Source organism: Salmo salar, chromosome 19, assembly GCF_965601325.2.
Source record: "Salmo salar chromosome 19, fSalSal1, whole genome shotgun sequence".
In the NCBI taxonomy this organism is placed as follows: Eukaryota; Metazoa; Chordata; class Actinopteri; order Salmoniformes; family Salmonidae; genus Salmo; species Salmo salar.
This window is the reverse complement of record NC_138309.1, coordinates 9468322-9495558: the sequence shown is the minus strand read 5'-3', so window position 1 is coordinate 9495558 and position 27237 is coordinate 9468322. Positions and strand designations below refer to the sequence as shown.

General features: G+C 41.9%; 1 protein-coding gene across 8 annotated transcripts in view; it reads right to left on the bottom strand.

Annotated features, from left to right (window-relative positions):
* Positions 1 to 593: 593 nt before the first annotated feature.
* Positions 594 to 27237, bottom strand: part of tpk1 (thiamin pyrophosphokinase 1) — a 101004-nt gene continuing 74360 nt past the window's right edge. For 7 of the 8 annotated variants that reach the window (XM_045702072.2, XM_082965599.1, XM_045702075.2 and 4 more), the window contains one exon: positions 594 to 1744. In XM_045702072.2, coding sequence (XP_045558028.1) covers positions 1599 to 1744 — 146 coding nt within the window. In that variant the 3' untranslated portion in view covers positions 594 to 1598. Of the gene's footprint in view, positions 1745 to 27004; positions 27079 to 27237 lie in introns of all 8 variants that reach the window. The other variant, XR_006760676.2, reaches the window with a different exon arrangement.

Below are 27237 nucleotides of genomic sequence, written 5' to 3'. Positions count from 1 at the left end.
AATTTGGGAAGTTTTAAACAACGACCGGAAGGGAGGAGCTCAAAATCGTCAATGCCCGGGTGATTAGGACAGTCTAGGATACTGTTAGCTCTCCTCATTACTTACTTCCTGAATGTTTCTAAGAGCTGTGTCTGCTGCACCCCGATGACCTTGGTGGCCACCTCTACCACTGCCTAGCCTGTTTTTGTTGAAAACATTAAGATTGCCAAACCAGGCCACCGTCGAAAACAACACAGATTCAATAAAACTCCTGTAAAACAGTCATCATTGCCTTGCTGACAAAAGTTCCATCTTTCTCAGAAAGAAAAGTTGATTTGGAACCACATCGATCAAGAAGGTTCTTGTGGAGTTCTCTGGAATTGTATGTCTGTAAAATGTCATGATTCTGTGTAGAGAGATTATAATTGTACCATCTCTTTTGGTCTCTGTTCTAGAATTCCAGAAGATTGCCATGGCGACAGTGATTGGGTTTGCCATCATGAGCTTCATCGGGTTCTTTGTCAAGCTCATCCACATCTTCAACAATAACATTGTGAAAATAGGACCGCAACTTCAACATAGGACAAGAGACTGCAGGACACACACACCAGGAGTCAGTTGGACTGTAGCCAGTCAGTACTTTATTGTGCGCATTATTGGTAGAAAACATAATTCAAGTTCAGTCCATTTGGCTTTGTAGGTTAGCATAGAGATTGGGTGATTTGACTACAGTGTTCTAAAGTGCACTAATGTTACCAGTCTACAAGATCTAAATATATGATTAATTTGTTATCAAGATATGTGCATAGATGCATGTAGGTCTGCGATAATATCAAACTATGTTTTGCAGCACTATTTGATGGAATGCATGAAACACGCTCTATTTTAAATCATATAGCATACAGCATTTCTGCCACTACAGTTAAGAGGAGTGGATGATTGTATACTTTTGGGTAAAGGGGAGAAACTGAATTAGCCTCTGTGTGGCCCTGTTCATGTGAGTTCTCTTATCTCTCTCAGGGGTGGTTTAACCTCTGGAGATGTTACAGAACTACAACTACAGAACTACAATAACCAGAGACCTTTGGCAGTGGGGCAATGTGGAATAGTGGTGGTGGGAGGAGAGTGAAGGGATGCAATTTTTTTTTTACATTGTTTGCAATGTTTTTATTTGACTGTGTTAATAAATCAAAGAAATACGCAGCTTGATTTATGTTTGACTTGTATATAATGTGTATCTATGTTTGTTAAAAGACAACAGTGAAGGCACATTGGGGCTGCGTTCCAAACCGTAGACTTGCACCCAAAAATCCCCCCTTGAGAAGCATGGATTTGACTCCCACCTCAGATCTGCAATGGTTAGTCTTCAAGGGGAAGGGAGCAAGTCTCCAGTGTGGAATCAGGACGGAGTTTCCTAGGCTAGTGGTGAATCTATAGTCTAAAGTGGCTTCCTCTTGTGACTGTTTAGAGATTCCTTCACCAAGGAAGGAAAGAGGCATTTTTCCAGTATTTCAACCAGGCAGAAGCGTGAATTTTCAGTTGGGGAGAGGAAGCCATTAGCCTATTTAAATGACACCCATTTGTCCATTCTGGAAGGAGGTGTAGCACCCTGGTCGATGTCATTTCCTGTCCCTGCAGATGCCCATGCTCCAGAGCAGTGGCTGGTCCGTTGTCACGGTTACAGGTTTCCTCTGGTCTCCCTGGGCGACAGGCTCGTAGGTGTTGGATGTGCTCACCAGCTTCCCGAACTGCAGTACCTGGTTGTCTACAACACAAAGAGTCAGTCAGACATGCTCCTTAGCCTACAGAACCTACTCAGCAAGCAGTGGAGTGAAAAACACCTGTTCATTCCAACCACACCACCATTTACAAATACACTGTCCTCCCTGTGTAACCCCCAGGGGGGTCCAGTCTGAGTCCACCCTATTCAGTGTAAGTACTCAGCTGGGACCTGGGAAGCAGTGCTGGGAAGGTCATCTTGTGCGAGAGAGAGCTCACAGAAGGACTAGCATTATGCTTGACCACTGAGCATAAGGAAACTGGGAACTGGTGGGTCGACAAATCCTCTCAAAGCCAACCTTTTGGTCCAGACAGGACAAGAGAGACTTACACCGAAGAGCTGCAATAAGTTGAGGGTTTTCAGGTTCTCTTTTCATGTGTCCATTAGTACTAATAAAATAACACACAAGTGGAGACTTTTCATTACAAAGTGAGAGGACTGTAGCTATGGGGATGATATTTGTCTTGGAGGTTACCTCCTCTGGTATTGCAGGATGTCTAACATCAGAAGTCTATTATTGTCATGCCAGATCTATTTAATATAGACTCAACATCAAGGGTTGATGTAAAAAAGGGTTATAAATAACATTTGTGTGATTAATTGGTTGGTTTAACGGACAGAAAATTCTGCTCTGTGTGTTTATCTCACATGGACTGTCTGGATTATGCCATTGTTTAACATTGTCTATTGTGATTTTAGAACCAACAACACACCTGGTGTTCCCTTGGAAACAATGAAGTTATTCTATTACCCCATTCTACTGACAGTCAGGATCAAACAGCATTCTATTCCACTGCATCAACTCAACACATCTCATAATTACTTTGCTTTTCAAACGTCTATTGGGACAGGAGAACAAAACATATGTAGAATAATACATTTGTTTTTGAATGTGTATTAAAAATTGTCTCCAGGATGGAACTAAACAAACAGGAGGAGAAGAAAGAAAACAGCAAGGAGAAGAAATCAAATGACCACAGGCAGATGAATACACTTCAAAGAATGACAAAACACCCTTCTGCTTCAAAGCCCTGTGAACAGTGTGTTGTGAACAGCCATGATATTACACTCGTGTGTGTGTGAGTTGTGAACAGCCATGATATTAAACTGTGTGTGTGTGTGTGTGTGTTGTGAACAGCCATGATATTAAACTCTGTGTGTGTGTGTGTGTTGTGAACAGCCATGATATTAAACTGTGTGTGTGTGAGTGTGTTGTGAACAGCCATGATATTAAACTGTGTGTGTGTGAGTGTGTTGTGAACAGCCATGATATTAAACTGTGTGTGTGTGAGTGTGTTGTGAACAGCCATGATATTAAATTGTGTGTGTGTGAGTGTGTTGTGAACAGCCATGATATTACACTGTGTGTGTGTGAGTGTGTTGTGAACAGCCATGATATTAAACTGTGTGTGTGTCAGTGTGTTGTGAACAGCCATGATATTACACTGTGTGTGTGTGAGTGTGTTGTGAACAGCCATGATATTAAACTGTGTGTGTGTGAGTGTGTTGTGAACAGCCATGATATTAAACTGTGTGTGTGTGAGTGTGTTGTGAACAGCCATGATATTACACTGTGTGAGTGTGTTGTGAACAACCATGATATTAAACTGTGTGTGTGTGAGTGTGTTGTGAACAGCCATGATATTACACTGTGTGTGTGAGTGTGTTGTGAACAGCCATGATATTAAACTGTGTGTGTGTGTGTGTGTGTGTTGTGAACAGCCATGGTATTAAACTGTGTGTGTGTGTGTGTGTGTGTGTGTGTGTGTGTGTGTGTGTGTGTGTGTGTGAGTGTGTTGTGAACAGCCATGATATTACACTGTGTGTGTGAGTGTGTTGTGAACAGCCATGATATTAAACTGTGTGTGTGTGAGTGTGTTGTGAACAGCCATGATATTAAACTGTGTGTGTGTGAGTGTGTTGTGAACAGCCATGATATTAAACTGTGTGTGTGTGAGTGTGTTGTGAACAGCCATGATATTAAATTGTGTGTGTGTGAGTGTGTTGTGAACAGCCATGATATTAAACTGTGTGTGTGTGAGTGTGTTGTGAACAGCCATGATATTACACTGAGTGTGTGTGAGTGTGTTGTGAACAGCCATGATATTAAACTGTGTGTGTGTGAGTGTGTTGTGAACAGCCATGATATTAAACTGTGTGTGTGTGAGTGTGTTGTGAACAGCCATGATATTACACTGTGTGAGTGTGTTGTGAACAACCATGATATTAAACTGTGTGTGTGTGAGTGTGTTGTGAACAGCCATGATATTACACTGTGTGTGTGAGTGTGTTGTGAACAGCCATGATATTAAACTGTGTGTGTGTGTGTGTGTGTGTGTGTGTGTGTGTGTGTGTGTGTGTGTGTGTGTGTGTTGTGAACAGCCATGGTATTAAACTGTGTGTGTGGTGTGTGTGTGTGTGTGTGTGTGTGTGTGTGTGTGTGTGTGTGTGTGATGTGAACAGCCATGATATTACACTGTGTGTGTGAGTGTGTTGTGAACAGCCATGATATTAAACTGTGTGTGTGTGTGTGTGTGTGTGTGTGTGAGTGTGTTGTGAACAGCCATGATATTAAACTGTGTGTGTGTGTGTGAGTGTGTTGTGAACAGCCATGATATTAAACTGTGTGTGTGAGTGTGTTGTGAACAGCCATGATATTACACTGTGTGTGTGTGAGTGTGTTGTGAACAGCCATGATATTAAACTGTGTTTGTGTGAGTGTGTTGTGAACAGCCATGATATTAAACTGTGTGTGTGTGTGTGTGTGTGTGTGTGTGTGTGTGTGTGTGTGTGTGTTGTGAACAGCCATGGTATTAAACTGTGTGTGTGTGTGTGTGTGTGTGTGTGTTGTGATCAGCCATGATATTAAACTGTGTGTGTGTAAGCGTGCTGTGAACAGCCATGATATTACACTGTGTGTGTGTGAGTGTGTTGTGAACAGCCATGATATTAAACTGTGTGTGTGTGTGTGTGTGTGTGTGTGTGTGTGTGTGTGTGAGTGTGTTGTGAACAGCCATGTTATTACACTGTGTGTGTGTGAGTGTGTTGTGAACCGCCATGATATTAAACTGTGTGTGTGTGAGTGTGTTGTGAACAGCCATGATATTAAACTGTGTGTGTGTGAGTGTGTTGTGAACAGCCATGATATTAAACTGTGTGTGTGTGAGTGTGTTGTGAACAGCCATGATATTAAACTGTGTGTGTGTGAGTGTGTTGTGAACAGCCATGATAATACACTGTGTGTGTGTGAGTGTGTTGTGAACAGCCATGATATTACAATGTGTGTGTGTGTGTGTGTGAGTGTGTTGTGAACAGCCATGATATTAAACTGTGTGTGTGAGTGTGTTGTGAACAGCCATGATATTAAACTGTGTGTGTGTGAGTGTGTTGTGAACAGCCATGATATTACACTGTGTGTGTGTGTGAGTGTGTTGTGAACAGCCATGATATTAAACTGTGTGTGTGTGTGTGTGTGTGTTGTGAACAGCCATGATATTAAACTGTGTGTGTGTGAGTGTGTTGTGAACAGCCATGATATTACACTGTGTGTGTGTGAGTGTGTTGTGAACAGCCATGATATTAAACTTTGTGTGTGTGTGTGAGTGTGTTGTGATCAGCCATGATATTACACTGTGTGTGTGAGTGTGTTGTGAACAGCCATGATATTACACTGTGTGTGTGTGAGTGTGTTGTGAACAGCCATGATATTAAACTGTGTGTGTGTGAGTGTGTTGTGAACAGCCATGATATTACACTGTGTGTGTGTGTGTGTGTGTTGTGAACAGCCATGCTAATAAACTGTGTGTGTGTGAGTGTGTTGTGAACAACGATGATATTAAACTGTGTGAGTGTGTTGTGAACAGCCATGATATTACACTGTGTGTGTGAGTGTGTTGTGAACAGCCATGATATTAAACTGTGTTTGTGTGAGTGTGTTGTGAACAGCCATGATATTAAACTGTGTGTGTGTGTGTGTGTGTGTGTGTGTGTGTGTGTGTGTTGTGAACAGCCATGGTATTAAACTGTGTGTGTGTGTGTGTGTGTGTGTGTGTGTGTGTGTGTGTGTTGTGATCAGCCATGATATTACACTGTGTGTGTGTGAGTGTGTTGTGAACAGCCATGATATTAAACTGTGTGTGTGTGAGTGTGTTGTGAACAGCCATGATATTAAACGTGTGTGTGTGTGTGTGTGTGTGTGTGTGTGTGTGTGTGTGTGAGTGTGTTGTGAACAGCCATGTTATTACACTGTGTGTGTGTGAGTGTGTTGTGAACAGCCATGATATTACACTGTGTGTGTGTGAGTGTGTTGTGAACCGCCATGATATTAAACTGTGTGTGTGTGAGTGTGTTGTGAACAGCCATGATATTAAACTGTGTGTGTGTGAGTGTGTTGTGAACAGCCATGATATTAAACTGTGTGTGTGTGAGTGTGTTGTGAACAGCCATGATATTAAACTGTGTGTGTGTGAGTGTGTTGTGAACAGCCATGATAATACACTGTGTGTGTGTGAGTGTGTTGTGAACAGCCATGATATTACAATGTGTGTGTGTGTGTGTGTGAGTGTGTTGTGAACAGCCATGATATTAAACTGTGTGTGTGAGTGTGTTGTGAACAGCCATGATATTAAACTGTGTGTGTGTGAGTGTGTTGTGAACAGCCATGATATTACACTGTGTGTGTGTGTGAGTGTGTTGTGAACAGCCATGATATTAAACTGTGTGTGTGTGTGTGTGTGTGTTGTGAACAGCCATGATATTAAACTGTGTGTGTGTGAGTGTGTTGTGAACAGCCATGATATTACACTGTGTGTGTGTGAGTGTGTTGTGAACAGCCATGATATTAAACTGTGTGTGTGTGTGTGAGTGTGTTATGATCAGCCATGATATTACACTGTGTGTGTGAGTGTGTTGTGAACAGCCATGATATTACACTTTGTGTGTGTGAGTGTGTTGTGAACAGCCATGATATTAAACTGTGTGTGTGTGAGTGTGTTGTGAACAGCCATGATATTACACTGTGTGTGTGTGTGTGTGTGTGTGTTGTGAACAGCCATGATAATAAACTGTGTGTGTGTGAGTGTGTTGTGAACAACGATGATATTAAACTGTGTGAGTGTGTTGTGAACAGCCATGATATTACACTGTGTGTGTGAGTGTGTTGTGAACAGCCATGATATTAAACTGTGTGTGTGTGTGTGTGTGTGTGTGTGTGTGTGTGTGTGTGTGTGAACAGCCATGGTATTAAACTGTGTGTGTGTGTGTGTGTGTGTGTGTGTGTGTGTGAGTGTGTTGTGAACAGCCATGATATTACACTGTGTGTGTGTGAGTGTGTTGTGAACAGCCATGATATTAAACTGTGTGTGTGTGTGTGTGTGTGTGTGAGTGTGTTGTGAACAGCCATGATATTAAACTGTGTGTGTGTGTGTGTGTGTGTGTGTGTGAGTGTGTTGTGAACAGCCATGATATTACACTGTGTGTGTGTGTGTGTGAGTGTGTTGTGAACAGCCATGATATTAAACTGTGTGTGTGTGAGTGTGTTGTGAACAGCCATGATATTACACTGTGTGTGTGTGAGTGTGTTGTGAACAGCCATGATATTAAACTGTGTGTGTGTGTGTGTGAGTGTGTTGTGAACAGCCATGATATTACACTGTGTGTGTGAGTGTGTTGTGAACAGCCATGATATTAAACTGTGTGTGTGTGAGTGTTGTGAACAGCCATGATATTAAACTGTGTGTGTGTGAGTGTGTTGTGAACAGCCATGATATTACACTGTGTGTGTGTGAGTGTGTTGTGAACAGCCATGATATTAAACTGTGTGTGTGTGTGTGTGAGTGTGTTGTGAACAGCCATGATATTACACTGTGTGTGTGTGTGTGTGTGTGTGTGTGTGTGAGTGTGTTGTGAACAGCCATGATATTACACTGTGTGTGTGTGTGTGAGTGTGTTGTGAACAGCCATGATATTACACTGTGTGTGTGTGAGTGTGTTGTGAACAGCCATGATATTAAACTGTGTGTGTGTCAGTGTGTTGTGAACAGCCATGATATTACACTGTGTGTGTGTGTGTGTGAGTGTGTTGTGAACAGCCATGATATTACACTGTATGTGTGTGTGAGTGTGTTGTGAACAGCCATGATATTAAACTGTGTGTGTGTGAGTGTGTTGTGAACAGCCATGATATTAAACTGTGTGTGTGTGAGTGTGTTGTGAACAGCCATGATATCACACTGTGTGTGTGTGAGTGTGTTGTGAACAGCCATGATATTAAACTGTGTGTGTGTGTGTGTGTGTGTGTGAGTGTGTTGTGAACAGCCATGATATTACACTGTGTGTGTGTCAGTGTGTTGTGAACAGCCATGATATCACACTGTGTGTGTGTGAGTGTGTTGTGAACAGCCATGATATTAAACTGTGTGTGTGTGTGTGTGTGTGAGTGTGTTGTGAACAGCCATGATATTAAACTGTGTGTGTGTGAGTGTGTTGTGAACAGCCATGATAATACACTGTGTGTGTGTGAGTGTGTTGTGAACAGCCATGATATTACAAGTGTGTGTGTGTGTGTGTGAGTGTGTTGTGAACAGCCATGATATTAAACTGTGTGTGTGAGTGTGTTGTGAACAGCCATGATATTAAACTGTGTGTGTGTGAGTGTGTTGTGAACAGCCATGATATTACACTGTGTGTGTGTGTGAGTGTGTTGTGAACAGCCATGATATTAAACTGTGTGTGTGTGTGTGTGTGTGTTGTGAACAGCCATGATATTAAACTGTGTGTGTGTGAGTGTGTTGTGAACAGCCATGATATTACACTGTGTGTGTGTGAGTGTGTTGTGAACAGCCATGATCATTAAACTGTGTGTGTGTGTGTGAGTGTGTTGTGATCAGCCATGATATTACACTGTGTGTGTGAGTGTGTTGTGAACAGCCATGATATTACACTGTGTGTGTGTGAGTGTGTTGTGAACAGCCATGATATTAAACTGTGTGTGTGTGAGTGTGTTGTGAACAGCCATGATATTACACTGTGTGTGTGTGTGTGTGTGTTGTGAACAGCCATGATAATAAACTGTGTGTGAGTGTGTTGTGAACAACGATGATATTAAACTGTGTGAGTGTGTTGTGAACAGCCATGATATTACACTGTGTGTGTGAGTGTGTTGTGAACAGCCATGATATTAAACTGTGTGTGTGTGAGTGTGTTGTGAACAGCCATGATATTAAACTGTGTGTGTGTGTGTGTGTGTGTAGTGTGTGTGTGTGTGTGTGTTGTGAACAGCCATGATATTAAACTGTGTGTGTGTGGGTGTGTTGTGATCAGCCATGATATTAAACTGTGTGTGTGTAAGCGTGCTGTGAACAGCCATGATATTACACTGTGTGTGTGTGAGTGTGTTGTGAACAGCCATGATATTAAACTGTGTGTGTGTGTGTGTGTGTGTGTGTGTGTGTGTGTGTGTGTGTGTGTGAGTGTGTTGTGAACAGCCATGTTATTACACTGTGTGTGTGTGAGTGTGTTGTGAACAGCCATGATATTACACTGTGTGTGTGTGAGTGTGTTGTGAACCGCCATGATATTAAACTGTGTGTGTGTGAGTGTGTTGTGAACAGCCATGATATTAAACTGTGTGTGTGTGAGTGTGTTGTGAACAGCCATGATATTAAACTGTGTGTGTGTGAGTGTGTTGTGAACAGCCATGATATTAAACTGTGTGTGTGTGAGTGTGTTGTGAACAGCCATGATAATACACTGTGTGTGTGAGTGTGTTGTGAACAGCCATGATATTACAATGTGTGTGTGTGTGTGTGTGAGTGTGTTGTGAACAGCCATGATATTAAACTGTGTGTGTGTGTGTGTGTGTGTGTGTGTGTGTGTGTGTGTGTGTGTGTTGTGAACAGCCATGGTATTAAACTGTGTGTGTGTGTGTGTGTGTGTGTGTGTGTGTGTGTGTTGTGATCAGCCATGATATTAAACTGTGTGTGTGTAAGCGTGCTGTGAACAGCCATGATATTACACTGTGTGTGTGTGAGTGTGTTGTGAACAGCCATGATATTAAACTGTGTGTGTGTGTGTGTGTGTGTGTGTGTGTGTGTGTGTGTGTGTGAGTGTGTTGTGAACAGCCATGTTATTACACTGTGTGTGTGTGAGTGTGTTGTGAACAGCCATGATATTACACTGTGTGTGTGTGAGTGTGTTGTGAACAGCCATGATATTAAACTGTGTGTGTGTGAGTGTGTTGTGAACAGCCATGATATTAAACTGTGTGTGTGTGAGTGTGTTGTGAACAGCCATGATATTAAACTGTGTGTGTGTGAGTGTGTTGTGAACAGCCATGATATTAAACTGTGTGTGTGTGAGTGTGTTGTGAACAGCCATGATATTACACTGTGTGTGTGAGTGTGTTGTGAACAGCCATGATATTACAATGTGTGTGTGTGTGTGTGTGAGTGTGTTGTGAACAGCCATGATATTAAACTGTGTGTGTGAGTGTGTTGTGAACAGCCATGATATTAAACTGTGTGTGTGTGAGTGTGTTGTGAACAGCCATGATATTACACTGTGTGTGTGTGTGAGTGTGTTGTGAACAGCCATGATATTAAACTGTGTGTGTGTGGGTGTGTTGTGAACAGCCATGATATTAAACTGTGTGTGTGTGAGTGTGTTGTGAACAGCCATGATATTACACTGTGTGTGTGTGAGTGTGTTGTGAACAGCCATGATATTAAACTGTGTGTGTGTGTGTGAGTGTGTTGTGAACAGCCATGATATTACACTGTGTGTGTGAGTGTGTTGTGAACAGCCATGATATTACACTGTGTGTGTGTGAGTGTGTTGTGAACAGCCATGATATTAAACTGTGTGTGTGTGAGTGTGTTGTGAACAGCCATGATATTACACTGTGTGTGTGTGAGTGTGTTGTGAACAGCCATGATATTAAACTGTGTGTGTGTGAGTGTGTTGTGAACAGCCATGATATTACACTGTGTGTGTGTGAGTGTGTTGTGAACAGCCATGATAATAAACTGTGTGTGTGTGAGTGTGTTGTGAACAGCCATGATATTAAACGTGTGTGAGTGTGTTGTGAACAGCCATGATATTAAACTGTGTGTGTGTGAGTGTGTTGTGAACAGCCATGATATTAAACTGTGTGTGTGTGAGTGTGTTGTGAACAGCCATGATATTACACTGTGTGTGTGTAGTGTGTTGTGAACAGCCATGATATTAAACTGTGTGTGTGTGTGTGTGTGTGTGTGTGTGTGTGAGTGTGTTGTGAACAGCCATGATATTACACTGTGTGTGTGTGAGTGTGTTGTGAACAGCCATGATATTAAACTGTGTGTGTGTGTGTGTGTGTGTGTGAGTGTGTTGTGAACAGCCATGATATTAAACTGTGTGTGTGTGAGTGTGTTGTGAACAGCCATGATATTACACTGTGTGTGTGTGAGTGTGTTGTGAACAGCCATGATATTAAACTGTGTGTGTGTGTGTGTGGATATTACACTGTGTGTGTGTGTGTGTGAGTGTGTTGTGAACAGCCATGATATTAAACTGTGTGTGTGTGAGTGTGTTGTGAACAGCCATGATATTAAACTGTGTGTGTGTGAGTGTGTTGTGAACAGCCATGATATTAAACTGTGTGTGTGTGAGTGTGTTGTGAACAGCCATGATATTACACTGTGTGTGTGTGAGTGTGTTGTGAACAGCCATGATATTAAACTGTGTGTGTGTGTGTGTGAGTGTGTTGTGAACAGCCATGATATTACACTGTGTGTGTGAGTGTGTTGTGAACAGCCATGATATTAAACTGTGTGTGTGTGAGTGTTGTGAACAGCCATGATATTAAACTGTGTGTGTGTGAGTGTGTTGTGAACAGCCATGATATTACACTGTGTGTGTGTGAGTGTGTTGTGAACAGCCATGATATTAAACTGTGTGTGTGTGAGTGTGTTGTGAACAGCCATGATATTAAACTGTGTGTGTGAGTGTGTTGTGAACAGCCATGATATTACACTGTGTGTGTGAGTGTGTTGTGAACAGCCATGATATTAACTGTGTGTGTGTAGTGTGTTGTGAACAGCCATGATATTACACTGTGTGTGTGTGAGTGTGTTGTGAACAGCCATGATATTAAACTGTGTGTGTGTGAGTGTGTTGTGAACAGCCATGATATTACACTGTGTGTGTGTGAGTGTGTTGTGAACAGCCATGATATTAAACTGTGTGTGTGTGTGTGAGTGTGTTGTGAACAGCCATGATATTACACTGTGTGTGTGAGTGTGTTGTGAACAGCCATGATATTAAACTGTGTGTGTGTGAGTGTGTTGTGAACAGCCATGATATTAAACTGTGTGTGTGTGAGTGTGTTGTGAACAGCCATGATATTACACTGTGTGTGTGTGAGTGTGTTGTGAACAGCCATGATATTAAACTGTGTGTGTGTGTGTGAGTGTGTTGTGAACAGCCATGATATTACACTGTGTGTGTGTGAGTGTGTTGTGAACAGCCATGATATTACACTGTGTGTGTGTGAGTGTGTTGTGAACAGCCATGATATTAAACTGTGTGTGTGTGAGTGTGTTGTGAACAGCCATGATATTACACTGTGTGTGTGTGAGTGTGTTGTGAACAGCCATGATATTACACTGTGTGTGTGTGAGTGTGTTGTGAACAGCCATGATATTAAACTGTGTGTGTGTGAGTGTGTTGTGAACAGCCATGATATTAAACTGTGTGTGTGTGAGTGTGTTGTGAACAGCCATGATATTACACTGTGTGTGTGTGAGTGTGTTGTGAACAGCCATGATATTAAACTGTGTGTGTGTGAGTGTGTTGTGAACAGCCATGATATTACACTGTGTGTGTGTGAGTGTGTTGTGAACAGCCATGATATTACACTGTGTGTGTGTGTGTGAGTGTGTTGTGAACAGCCATGATATTAAACTGTGTGTGTGTGAGTGTGTTGTGAACAGCCATGATATTAAACTGTGTGTGTGTGAGTGTGTTGTGAACAGCCATGATATTACACTGTGTGTGTGAGTGTGTTGTGAACAGCCATGATATTAAACTGTGTGTGTGTGTGTGAGTGTGTTGTGAACAGCCATGATATTAAACTGTGTGTGTGTGAGTGTGTTGTGAACAGCCATGATATTAACTGTGTGTGTGTGAGTGTGTTGTGAACAGCCATGATATTAAACTGTGTGTGTGTGAGTGTGTTGTGAACAGCCATGATATTACACTGTGTGTGTGTGAGTGTGTTGTGAACAGCCATGATATTAAACGTGTGTGTGTGTGTGTGTGTGTGTGTGTGTGTGTGTGAGTGTGTTGTGAACAGCCATGATATTACACTGTGTGTGTGTGAGTGTGTTGTGAACAGCCATGATATTAAACTGTGTGTGTGTGTGTGTGAGTGTGTTGTGAACAGCCATGATATTAAACTGTGTGTGTGTGAGTGTGTTGTGAACAGCCATGATATTACACTGTGTGTGTGTGAGTGTGTTGTGAACAGCCATGATATTAAACTGTGTGTGTGTGAGTGTGTTGTGAACAGCCATGATATTACACTGTGTGTGTGTGAGTGTGTTGTGAACAGCCATGATATTAAACTGTGTGTGTGTGTGTGTGTGTGTCAGGGGGTGAGTGTGTTGTGAACAGCCATGATATTACACTGTGTGTGTGTGTGTGAGTGTGTTGTGAACAGCCATGATATTACACTGTGTGTGTGAGTGTGTTGTGAACAGCCATGATATTAAACTGTGTGTGTGTGAGTGTGTTGTGAACAGCCATGATATTAAACTGTGTGTGTGTGAGTGTGTTGTGAACAGCCATGATATTACACTGTGTGTGTGTGAGTGTGTTGTGAACAGCCATGATATTAAACTGTGTGTGTGTGTGTGAGTGTGTTGTGAACAGCCATGATATTACACTGTGTGTGTGTGTGTGTGAGTGTGTTGTGAACAGCCATGATATTACACTGTGTGTGTGTGAGTGTGTTGTGAACAGCCATGATATTAAACTGTGTGTGTGTCAGTGTGTTGTGAACAGCCATGATATTACACTGTGTGTGTGTGTGAGTGTGTTGTGAACAGCCATGATATTACACTGTAGTGTGTGAGTGTGTTGTGAACAGCCATGATATTAAACTGTGTGTGTGTGAGTGTGTTGTGAACAGCCATGATATTAAACTGTGTGTGTGTGAGTGTGTTGTGAACAGCCATGATATTACACTGTGTGTGTGTGAGTGTGTTGTGAACAGCCATGATATTAAACGTGTGTGTGTGTGTGTGTGTGAGTGTGTTGTGAACAGCCATGATATTAAACTGTGTGTGTGTGTGTGTGAGTGTGTTGTGAACAGCCATGATATTACACTGTGTGTGTGAGTGTGTTGTGAACAGCCATGATATTAAACTGTGTGTGTGTGAGTGTGTTGTGAACAGCCATGATATTAAACTGTGTGTGTGTGAGTGTGTTGTGAACAGCCATGATATTACACTGTGTGTGTGTGTGTGTGAGTGTGTTGTGAACAGCCATGATATTAAACTGTGTGTGTGTGAGTGTGTTGTGAACAGATGATATTAAACTGTGTGAGTGTGTTGTGAACAGCCATGATATTACACTGTGTGTGTGTGAGTGTGTTGTGAACAGCCATGATATTAAACTGTGTGTGTGTAGTGTGTTGTGAACAGCCATGATATTACACTGTGTGTGTGTGAGTGTGTTGTGAACAGCCATGATATTAAACTGTGTGTGTGTCAGTGTGTTGTGAACAGCCATGATATTACACTGTGTGTGTGTGAGTGTGTTGTGAACAGCCATGATATTACACTGTGTGTGTGTGTGTGAGTGTGTTGTGAACAGCCATGATATTAAACTGGTGTGTGTGAGTGTGTTGTGAACAGCCATGATATTAAACTGTGTGTGTGTGAGTGTGTTGTGAACAGCCATGATATTACACTGTGTGTGTGTGAGTGTGTTGTGAACAGCTATGATATTAAAGTGTGTTTGTGTGTGTGTGAGTGTGTTGTCAACAGCCATGATATTAAACTGTGTGTGTGTGAGTGTGTTGTGAACAGCCATGATATTAAACTGTGTGTGTGTGAGTGTGTTGTGAACAGCCATGATATTAAACTGTGTGTGTGTGAGTGTGTTGTGAACAGCCATGATATTACACTGCGTGTGTGTGAGTGTGTTGTGAACAGCCATGATATTAAACTGTGTGTGTGTGTGTGTGAGTGTGTTGTGAACAGCCATGATATTACACTGTGTGTGTGAGTGTGTTGTGAACAGCCATGATATTAAACTGTGTGTGTGTGAGTGTGTTGTGAACAGCCATGATATTACACTGTGTGTGTGTGAGTGTGTTGTGAACAGCCATGATATTAAACTGTGTGTGTGTGAGTGTGTTGTGAACAGCCATGATATTACACTGTGTGTGTGTGGAGTGTGTTGTGAACAGCCATGATATTACACTGTGTGTGTGAGTGTGTTGTGAACAGCCATGATATTAAACTGTGTGTGTGTGAGTGTGTTGTGAACAGCCATGATATTAAACTGTGTGTGTGTGAGTGTGTTGTGAACAGCCATGATATTACACTGTGTGTGTGTGAGTGTGTTGTGAACAGCCATGATATTAAACTGTGTGTGTGTGTGTGAGTGTGTTGTGAACAGCCATGATATTACACTGTGTGTGTGTGAGTGTGTTGTGAACAGCCATGATATTACACTGTGTGTGTGTGAGTGTGTTGTGAACAGCCATGATATTAAACTGTGTGTGTGTGAGTGTGTTGTGAACAGCCATGATATTACACTGTGTGTGTGTGTGAGTGTGTTGTGAACAGCCATGATATTAAACTGTGTGTGTGTGAGTGTGTTGTGAACAGCCATGATATTAAACTGTGTGTGTGTGAGTGTGTTGTGAACAGCCATGATATTAAACTGTGTGTGTGTGAGTGTGTTGTGAACAGCCATGATATTACACTGTGTGTGTGTGAGTGTGTTGTGAACAGCCATGATATTAAACTGTGTGTGTGTGAGTGTGTTGTGAACAGCCATGATATTAAACTGTGTGTGTGTGAGTGTGTTGTGAACAGCCATGATATTAAACTGTGTGTGTGTGAGTGTGTTGTGAACAGCCATGATATTACACTGTGTGTGTGTGAGTGTGTTGTGAACAGCCATGATATTAAACTGTGTGTGTGTGAGTGTGTTGTGAACAGCCATGATATTACACTGTGTGTGTGTGAGTGTGTTGTGAACAGCCATGATATTAAACTGTGTGTGTGTGTGAGTGTGTTGTGAACAGCCATGATATTACACTGTGTGTGTGAGTGTGTTGTGAACAGCCATGATATTACACTGTGTGTGTGTGAGTGTGTTGTGAACAGCCATGATATTAAACTGTGTGTGTGTGAGTGTGTTGTGAACAGCCATGATATTAAACTGTGTGTGTGTGAGTGTGTTGTGAACAGCCATGATATTACACTGTGTGTGTGTGAGTGTGTTGTGAACAGCCATGATATTAAACTGTGTGTGTGTGTGAGTGTGTTGTGAACAGCCATGATATTACACTGTGTGTGTGTGAGTGTGTTGTGAACAGCCATGATATTAAACTGTGTGTGTGTGAGTGTGTTGTGAACAGCCATGATATTACACTGTGTGTGTGTGAGTGTGTTGTGAACAGCCATGATATTACACTGTGTGTGTGTGAGTGTGTTGTGAACAGCCATGATATTAAACTGTGTGTGTGTGAGTGTGTTGTGAACAGCCATGATATTAAACTGTGTGTGTGTGAGTGTGTTGTGAACAGCCATGATATTAAACTGTGTGTGTGTGAGTGTGTTGTGAACAGCCATGATATTAAACTGTGTGTGTGTGAGTGTGTTGTGAACAGCCATGATATTAAACTGTGTGTGTGTGAGTGTGTTGTGAACAGCCATGATATTACACTGTGTGTGTGTGAGTGTGTTGTGAACAGCCATGATATTAAACTGTGTGTGTGTGTGTGTGAGTGTGTTGTGAACAGCCATGATATTACACTGTGTGTGTGAGTGTGTTGTGAACAGCCATGATATTAAACTGTGTGTGTGTGAGTGTGTTGTGAACAGCCATGATATTAAACTGTGTGTGTGTGAGTGTGTTGTGAACAGCCATGATATTACACTGTGTGTGTGTGAGTGTGTTGTGAACAGCCATGATATTAAACTGTGTGTGTGTGAGTGTGTTGTGAACAGCCATGATATTAAACTGTGTGTGTGTGAGTGTGTTGTGAACAGCCATGATATTACACTGTGTGTGTGTGAGTGTGTTGTGAACAGCCATGATATTAAACTGTGTGTGTGTGAGTGTGTTGTGAACAGCCATGATATTACACTGTGTGTGTGTGAGTGTGTTGTGAACAGCCATGATATTAAACTGTGTGTGTGTGTGGAGTGTGTTGTGAACAGCCATGATATTACACTGTGTGTGTGTGAGTGTGTTGTGAACAGCCATGATATTAAACTGTGTGTGTGTGAGTGTGTTGTGAACAGCCATGATATTAAACTGTGTGTGTGTGAGTGTGTTGTGAACAGCCATGATATTACACTGTGTGTGTGTGAGTGTGTTGTGAACAGCCATGATATTAAACTGTGTGTGTGTGTGAGTGTGTTGTGAACAGCCATGATATTAAACTGTGTGTGTGTGAGTGTGTTGTGAACAGCCATGATATTACACTGTGTGTGTGTGAGTGTGTTGTGAACAGCCATGATATTACACTGTGTGTGTGTGAGTGTGTTGTGAACAGCCATGATATTAAACTGTGTGTGTGTCAGTGTGTTGTGAACAGCCATGATATTACACTGTGTGTGTGTGTGAGTGTGTTGTGAACAGCCATGATATTACACTGTGTGTGTGTGTGAGTGTGTTGTGAACAGCCATGATATTAAACTGTGTGTGTGTGAGTGTGTTGTGAACAGCCATGATATTAAACTGTGTGTGTGTGAGTGTGTTGTGAACAGCCATGATATTACACTGTGTGTGTGTGAGTGTGTTGTGAACAGCCATGATATTAAACTGTGTTGTGTGTGTGTGAGTGTGTTGTGAACAGCCATGATATTAAACTGTGTGTGTGTGAGTGTGTTGTGAACAGCCATGATATTAAACTGTGTGTGTGTGAGTGTGTTGTGAACAGCCATGATATTAAACTGTGTGTGTGTGAGTGTGTTGTGAACAGCCATGATATTACACTGTGTGTGTGTGAGTGTGTTGTGAACAGCCATGATATTAAACTGTGTGTGTGTGAGTGTGTTGTGAACAGCCATGATATTAACTGTGTGTGTGAGTGTGTTGTGAACAGCCATGATAGTGTGTGTGTGTGTTGTGAACAGCCATGATATTAAAGTGTGTGTGTGTGTGTTGTGAACAGCCATGATATTAACTGTGTGTGTGAGTGTGTTGTGAACAGCCATGATATTACACTGTGTGTGTGTGAGTGTGTTGTGAACAGCCATGATATTACACTGTGTGTGTGTGAGTGTGTTGTGAACAGCCATGATATTAAACTGTGTGTGTGTCAGTGTGTTGTGAACAGCCATGATATTACACTGTGTGTGTGTGAGTGTGTTGTGAACAGCCATGATATTACACTGTTGTGTGTGTGAGTGTGTTGTGAACAGCCATGATATTAAACTGGTGTGTGTGAGTGTGTTGTGAACAGCCATGATATTAAACTGTGTGTGTGTGAGTGTGTTGTGAACAGCCATGATATTAAACTGTGTGTGTGTGAGTGTGTTGTGAACAGCCATGATATTACACTGTGTGTGTGTGTGTGAGTGTGTTGTGAACAGCCATGATATTAAACTGTGTGTGTGTGAGTGTGTTGTGAACAGCCATGATATTACACTGTGTGTGTGTGAGTGTGTTGTGAACAGCCATGATATTAAACTGTGTGTGTGTGTGTGTGAGTGTGTTGTGAACAGCCATGATATTAAACTGTGTGTGTGTGAGTGTGTTGTGAACAGCCATGATATTAAACTGTGTGTGTGTGAGTGTGTTGTGAACAGCCATGATATTACACTGTGTGTGTGTGTGAGTGTGTTGTGAACAGCCATGATATTACACTGTGTGTGTGTGAGTGTGTTGTGAACAGCCATGATATTAAACTGTGTGTGTGTGAGTGTGTTGTGAACAGCCATGATATTACACTGTGTGTGTGTGTGAGTGTGTTGTGAACAGCCATGATATTACACTGTGTGTGTGTGAGTGTGTTGTGAACAGCCATGATATTAAACTGTGTGTGTGTGAGTGTGTTGTGAACAGCCATGATATTACACTGTGTGTGTGTGAGTGTGTTGTGAACAGCCATGATATTAAACTGTGTGTGTGTGAGTGTGTTGTGAACAGCCATGATATTAAACTGTGTGTGTGTGTGTGTGTGTGAGTGTGTTGTGAACAGCCATGATATTACACTGTGTGTGTGTGAGTGTGTTGTGAACAGCCATGATATTAAACTGTGTGTGTGTGAGTGTGTTGTGAACAGCCATGATATTACACTGTGTGTGTGTGAGTGTGTTGTGAACAGCCATGATATTAAACTGTGTGTGTGTGAGTGTGTTGTGAACAGCCATGATATTAAACTGTGTGTGTGTGAGTGTGTTGTGAACAGCCATGATATTACACTGTGTGTGTGTGAGTGTGTTGTGAACAGCCATGATATTAAACTGTGTGTGTGTGAGTGTGTTGTGAACAGCCATGATATTAAACTGTGTGTGTGTGAGTGTGTTGTGAACAGCCATGATATTACACTGTGTGTGTGTGAGTGTGTTGTGAACAGCCATGATATTAAACGTGTGTTTGTGTGTGTGTGAGTGTGTTGTGAACAGCCATGATATTAAACTGTGTGTGTGTGAGTGTGTTGTGAACAGCCATGATATTAAACTGTGTGTGTGTGAGTGTGTTGTGAACAGCCATGATATTAAACTGTGTGTGTGTGAGTGTGTTGTGAACAGCCATGATATTACACTGTGTGTGTGTGAGTGTGTTGTGAACAGCCATGATATTAAACTGTGTTTGTGTGTGTGTGAGTGTGTTGTGAACAGCCATGATATTACACTGTGTGTGTGAGTGTGTTGTGAACAGCCATGATATTAAACTGTGTGTGTGTGAGTGTGTTGTGAACAGCCATGATATTAAACTGTGTGTGTGTGAGTGTGTTGTGAACAGCCATGATATTACACTGTGTGTGTGTGAGTGTGTTGTGAACAGCCATGATATTAAACTGTGTGTGTGTGTGTGAGTGTGTTGTGAACAGCCATGATATTACACTGTGTGTGTGTGAGTGTGTTGTGAACAGCCATGATATTAAACTGTGTGTGTGTGAGTGTGTTGTGAACAGCCATGATATTACACTGTGTGTGTGTGAGTGTGTTGTGAACAGCCATGATATTAAACTGTGTGTGTGTGAGTGTGTTGTGAACAGCCATGATATTAAACTGTGTGTGTGTGAGTGTGTTGTGAACAGCCATGATATTACACTGTGTGTGTGTGAGTGTGTTGTGAACAGCCATGATATTAAACTGTGTGTGTGTGTGAGTGTGTTGTGAACAGCCATGATATTACACTGTGTGTGTGTGAGTGTGTTGTGAACAGCCATGATATTACACTGTGTGTGTGTGAGTGTGTTGTGAACAGCCATGATATTACACGTGTGTGTGTGTGAGTGTGTTGTGAACAGCCATGATATTACACTGTGTGTGTGAGTGTGTTGTGAACAGCCATGATATTAAACTGTGTGTGTTGTGAACAGCCATGATATTAAACTGTGTGTGTGTGAGTGTGTTGTGAACAGCCATGATATTAAACTGTGTGTGTGTGAGTGTGTTGTGAACAGCCATGATATTACACTGTGTGTGTGTGAGTGTGTTGTGAACAGCCATGATATTAAACTGTGTGTGTGTGAGTGTGTTGTGAACAGCCATGATATTAAACTGTGTGTGTGTGAGTGTGTTGTGAACAGCCATGATATTAAACTGTGTGTGTGTGAGTGTGTTGTGAACAGCCATGATATTAAACTGTGTGTGTGAGTGTGTTGTGAACAGCCATGATATTACACTGTGTGTGTGTGAGTGTGTTGTGAACAGCCATGATATTAAACTGTGTGTGTGTGAGTGTGTTGTGAACAGCCATGATATTACACTGTGTGTGTGTGAGTGTGTTGTGAACAGCCATGATATTACACTGTGTGTGTGTGAGTGTGTTGTGAACAGCCATGATATTACACTGTGTGTGTGTGAGTGTGTTGTGAACAGCCATGATATTAAACTGTGTGTGTGTGAGTGTGTTGTGAACAGCCATGATATTACACTGTGTGTGTGTGAGTGTGTTGTGAACAGCCATGATATTACACTGTGTGTGTGTGAGTGTGTTGTGAACAGCCATGATATTAAACTGTGTGTGTGTGTGTGAGTGTGTTGTGAACAGCCATGATATTACACTGTGTGTGTGTGAGTGTGTTGTGAACAGCCATGATATTAAACTGTGTGTGTGTGAGTGTGTTGTGAACAGCCATGATATTAAACTGTGTGTGTGTGAGTGTGTTGTGAACAGCCATGATATTACACTGTGTGTGTGTGAGTGTGTTGTGAACAGCCATGATATTAAACTGTGTGTGTGTGAGTGTGTTGTGAACAGCCATGATATTACACTGTGTGTGTGAGTGTGTTGTGAACAGCCATGTTATTACAGTGTGTGTGTGTGAGTGTGTTGTGAACAGCCATGATATTACACTGTGTGTGTGTGAGTGTGTTGTGAACAGCCATGATATTACACTGTGTGTGTGTGTGAGTGTGTTGTGAACAGCCATGATATTAAACTGTGTGTGTGTGTGAGTGTGTTGTGAACAGCCATGATATTACACTGTGTGTGTGTGAGTGTGTTGTGAACAGCCATGATATTAAACTGTGTGTGTGTGAGTGTGTTGTGAACAGCCATGATATTACACTGTGTGTGTGTGAGTGTGTTGTGAACAGCCATGATATTACACTGTGTGTGTGAGTGTGTTGTGAACAGCCATGATATTAAACTGTGTGTGTTGTGAACAGCCATGATATTACACTGTGTGTGTGTGAGTGTGTTGTGAACAGCCATGATATTAAACTGTGTGTGTGTGAGTGTGTTGTGAACAGCCATGATATTAAACTGTGTCTGTGTGAGTGTGTTGTGAACAGCCATGATATTAAACTGTGTGTGTGTGAGCGTGTTGTGAACAGCCATGATATTACACTGTGTGTGTGTGTGAGTGTGTTGTGAACAGCCATGATATTACACTGTGTGTGAGTGTGTTGTGAACAGCCATGATATTACACTGTGTGTGAGTGTGTTGTGAACAGCCATGATATTACACTGTGTGTGTGTGAGTGTGTTGTGAACAGCCATGATATTAAACTGTGTGTGTGTGTGAGTGTGTTGTGAACAGCCATGATATTACACTGTGTGTGAGTGTGTTGTGAACAGCCATGATATTACACTGTGTGTGTGAGTGTGTTGTGAACAGCCATGATATTAAACTGTGTGTGTGTGAGTGTGTTGTGAACAGCCATGATATTAAACTGTGTGTGTGTGAGCGTGTTGTGAACAGCCATGATATTACACTGTGTGTGTGTGTGTGAGTGTGTTGTGAACAGCCATGATATTACACTGTGTGTGAGTGTGTTGTGAACAGCCATGATATTACACTGTGTGTGAGTGTGTTGTGAACAGCCATGATATTACACTGTGTGTGTGTGAGTGTGTTGTGAACAGCCATGATATTAAACTGTGTGTGTGTGTGAGTGTGTTGTGAACAGCCATGATATTACACTGGTGTGTGTGAGTGTGTTGTGAACAGCCATGATATTACACTGTGTGTGAGTGTGTTGTGAACAGCCATGTTATTACAATGTGTGTGTGTGAGTGTGTTGTGAACAGCCATGTTATTACACTGTGTGTGTGTGAGTGTGTTGTGAACAGCCATGATATTACACTGTGTGTGTGTGTGTGAGTGTGTTGTGAACAGCCATGATATTAAACTGTGTGTGTGTGTGAGAGTGTGTTGTGAACAGCCATGATATTAAACTGTGTGTGTGTGTGAGTGTGTTGTGAACAGCCATGATATTAAACTGTGTGTGTGTGAGTGTGTTGTGAACAGCCATGATATTACACTGTGTGTGTGTGAGTGTGTTGTGAACAGCCATGATATTAAACTGTGTGTGTGTGTGAGTGTGTTGTGAACAGCCATGATATTAAACTGTGTGTGTGTCAGTGTGTTGTGAACAGCCATGATATTAAACTGTGTGTGTGTGAGTGTGTTGTGAACAGCCATGATATTAAACTGTGTGTGTGTGTGAGTGTGTTGTGAACAGCCATGATATTAAACTGTGTGTGTGTGAGTGTGTTGTGAACAGCCATGATATTAAACTGTGTGTGTGTGAGTGTGTTGTGAACAGCCATGATATTAAACTGTGTGTGTGTGTGTGTGTGTGTGTGTGAACAGCCATGATATTAAACTGTGTGTGTGAGTGTGTTGTGAACAGCCATGATATTAAACTGTGTGTGTGTGAGTGTGTTGTGAACAGCCATGATATTAAACTGTGTGTGTGTGAGTGTGTTGTGAACAGCCATGATATTACACTGTGTGTGTGTGAGTGTGTTGTGAACAGCTATGATATTAAAATGTGTTTGTGTGTGTGTGAGTGTGTTTTGAACAGCCATGATATTACACTGTGTGTGTGTGTGAGTGTGTTGTGAACAGCTATGATATTAAAATGTGTTTGTGTGTGTGTGAGTGTGTTGTGAACAGCCATGATATTACACTGTGTGTGTGTGTGTGTGTGTGTGTTGTGAACAGCCATGATATTACACTGTGTGTGTGTGTGTGAGTGTGTTGTGAACAGCCATGATATTAAACTGTGTGTGTGTGAGTGTGTTGTGAACAGCCATGATATTAAACTGTGTGTGTGTGAGTGTGTTGTGAACAGCCATGATATTACACTGCGTGTGTGTGAGTGTGTTGTGAACAGCCATGATATTAAACTGTGTGTGTGTGTGTGTGAGTGTGTTGTGAACAGCCATGATATTACACTGTGTGTGTGAGTGTGTTGTGAACAGCCATGATATTAAACGTGTGTGTGTGTGTGTGTGTGTGTGTGTGTGTGTGTGTGTGTGAGTGTGTTGTGAACAGCCATGATATTAAACTGTGTGTGTGTGAGTGTGTTGTGAACAGCCATGATATTAAACTGTGTGTGTGTGAGTGTGTTGTGAACAGCCATGATATTACACTGCGTGTGTGTGAGTGTGTTGTGAACAGCCATGATATTAAACTGTGTGTGTGTGTGTGAGTGTGTTGTGAACAGCCATGATATTACACTGTGTGTGTGAGTGTGTTGTGAACAGCCATGATATTAAACTGTGTGTGTGTGAGTGTGTTGTGAACAGCCATGATATTAAACTGTGTGTGTGTGTGTGTGTGTGAGTGTGTTGTGAACAGCCATGATATTACACTGTGTGTGTGTGAGTGTGTTGTGAACAGCCATGATATTACACTGGGTGTGTGTGTGTGTGAGTGTGTTGTGAACAGCCATGATATTACACTGTGTGTGTGTGAGTGTGTTGTGAATAGCCATGATATTAAACTGTGTGTGTGTCAGTGTGTTGTGAACAGCCATGATATTACACGGTGTGTGTGTGAGTGTGTTGTGAACAGCCATGATATTACACTGTGTGTGTGAGTGTGTTGTGAACAGCCATGATATTAAACTGTGTGTGTTGTGAACAGCCATATTACACTGTGTGTGTGTGTGTGTGTGTGTGTTGTGAACAGCCATGAAATTAAACTGTGTGTGTGTGAGTGTGTTGTGAACAGCCATGATATTAAACTGTGTCTGTGTGAGTGTGTTGTGAACAGCCATGATATTAAACTGTGTGTGTGTGAGCGTGTTGTGAACAGCCATGATATTACACTGTGTGTGTGTGTGAGTGTGTTGTGAACAGCCATGATATTACACTGTGTGTGAGTGTGTTGTGAACAGCCATGATATTACACTGTGTGTGAGTGTGTTGTGAACAGCCATGATATTACACTGTGTGTGTGTGAGTGTGTTGTGAACAGCCATGATATTAAACTGTGTGTGTGTGTGAGTGTGTTGTGAACAGCCATGATATTACACTGTGTGTGAGTGTGTTGTGAACAGCCATGATATTACACTGTGTGTGAGTGTGTTGTGAACAGCCATGTTATTACAATGTGTGTGTGTGAGTGTGTTGTGAACAGCCATGTTATTACACTGTGTGTGTGTGAGTGTGTTGTGAACAGCCATGATATTACACTGTGTGTGTGTGTGTGAGTGTGTTGTGAACAGCCATGATATTAAACTGTGTGTGTGTGTGAGAGTGTGTTGTGAACAGCCATGATATTACACTGTGTGTGTGTGAGTGTGTTGTGAATAGCCATGATATTAAACTGTGTGTGTGTCAGTGTGTTGTGAACAGCCATGATATTACACGGTGTGTGTGTGAGTGTGTTGTGAACAGCCATGATATTACACTGTGTGTGTGAGTGTGTTGTGAACAGCCATGATATTAAACTGTGTGTGTTGTGAACAGCCATATTACACTGTGTGTGTGTGTGTGTGTGTGTGTTGTGAACAGCCATGAAATTAAACTGTGTGTGTGTGAGTGTGTTGTGAACAGCCATGATATTAAACTGTGTGTGTGTGAGTGTGTTGTGAACAGCCATGATATTAAACTGTGTGTGTGTGGAGCGTGTTGTGAACAGCCATGATATTACACTGTGTGTGTGTGTGAGTGTGTTGTGAACAGCCATGATATTACACTGTGTGTGTGTGAGTGTGTTGTGAACAGCCATGATATTACACTGTGTGTGAGTGTGTTGTGAACAGCCATGATATTACACTGTGTGTGTGTGAGTGTGTTGTGAACAGCCATGATATTAAACTGTGTGTGTGTGTGTGAGTGTGTTGTGAACAGCCATGATATTACACTGTGTGTGAGTGTGTTGTGAACAGCCATGATATTACACTGTGTGTGAGTGTGTTGTGAACAGCCATGTTATTACAATGTGTGTGTGTGAGTGTGTTGTGAACAGCCATGTTATTACACTGTGTGTGTGTGAGTGTGTTGTGAACAGCCATGATATTACACTGTGTGTGTGTGTGTGAGTGTGTTGTGAACAGCCATGATATTAAACTGTGTGTGTGTGTGAGAGTGTGTTGTGAACAGCCATGATATTAAACTGTGTGTGTGTGTGAGTGTGTTGTGAACAGCCATGATATTAAACTGTGTGTGTGTCAGTGTGTTGTGAACAGCCATGATATTAAACTGTGTGTGTGTGAGTGTGTTGTGAACAGCCATGATATTAAACTGTGTGTGTGTGTGAGCGTGTTGTGAACAGCCATGATATTAAACTGTGTGTGTGTCAGTGTGTTGTGAACAGCCATGATATTAAACTGTGTGTGTGTGAGTGTGTTGTGAACAGCCATGATATTAAACTGTGTGTGTGTGTGAGCGTGTTGTGAACAGCCATGATATTAAACTGTGTGTGTGTCAGTGTGTTGTGAACAGCCATGATATTAAACTGTGTGTGTGTGAGTGTGTTGTGAACAGCCATGATATTAAACTGTGTGTGTGTGTGTGTGTGTGTTGTGAACAGCCATGATATTACACTGTGTGTGTGAGTGTGTTGTGAACAGCCATGATATTAAACTGTGTGTGTGTGTGTGTGTGAGTGTGTTGTGAACAGCCATGATATTACACTGTGTGTGTGTGAGTGTGTTGTGAACAGCCATGATATTACACTGTGTGTGTGTGAGTGTGTTGTGAACAGCCATGATATTACACTGTGTGTGTGTGTGAGTGTGTTGTGAACAGCCATGATATTACACTGTGTGTGTGTCAGTGTGTTGTGAACAGCCATGATATTAAACTGTGTGTGTGAGTGTGTTGTGAACAGCCATGATATTAAACTGTGTGTGTGTGAGTGTGTTGTGAACAGCCATGATATTACACTGTGTGTGTGTGAGTGTGTTGTGAACAGCCATGATATTACACTGTGTGTGTGTGAGTGTGTTGTGAACAGCCATGATATTAAACTGTGTGTGTGTGTGTGTGTGTGAGCGTGTTGTGAACAGCCATGATATTAGACAACCAATAAGAGGAGTAGGGAGTGAAAACAGTACTGAAAGGAAGTAATTGATAGAGAACATTGAGGCAGAGGCATACCATAGCCTAAACCGTTCTCTGCAGAACCAATGCTGAAGACACTGTAGTAGTTCATTAAACCACTAGGGGAAGAGCTGCACTGTGGAAAGAGGGGAGATTGTCAGATATATGCACATCATTTACTGATACACACACACACGCACGCACGCACACACACACACGCACACGCACACGCACACGCACACACAACCCATCATAAACATTTAATAGTCATCCCTATCATTGCCTGGCAG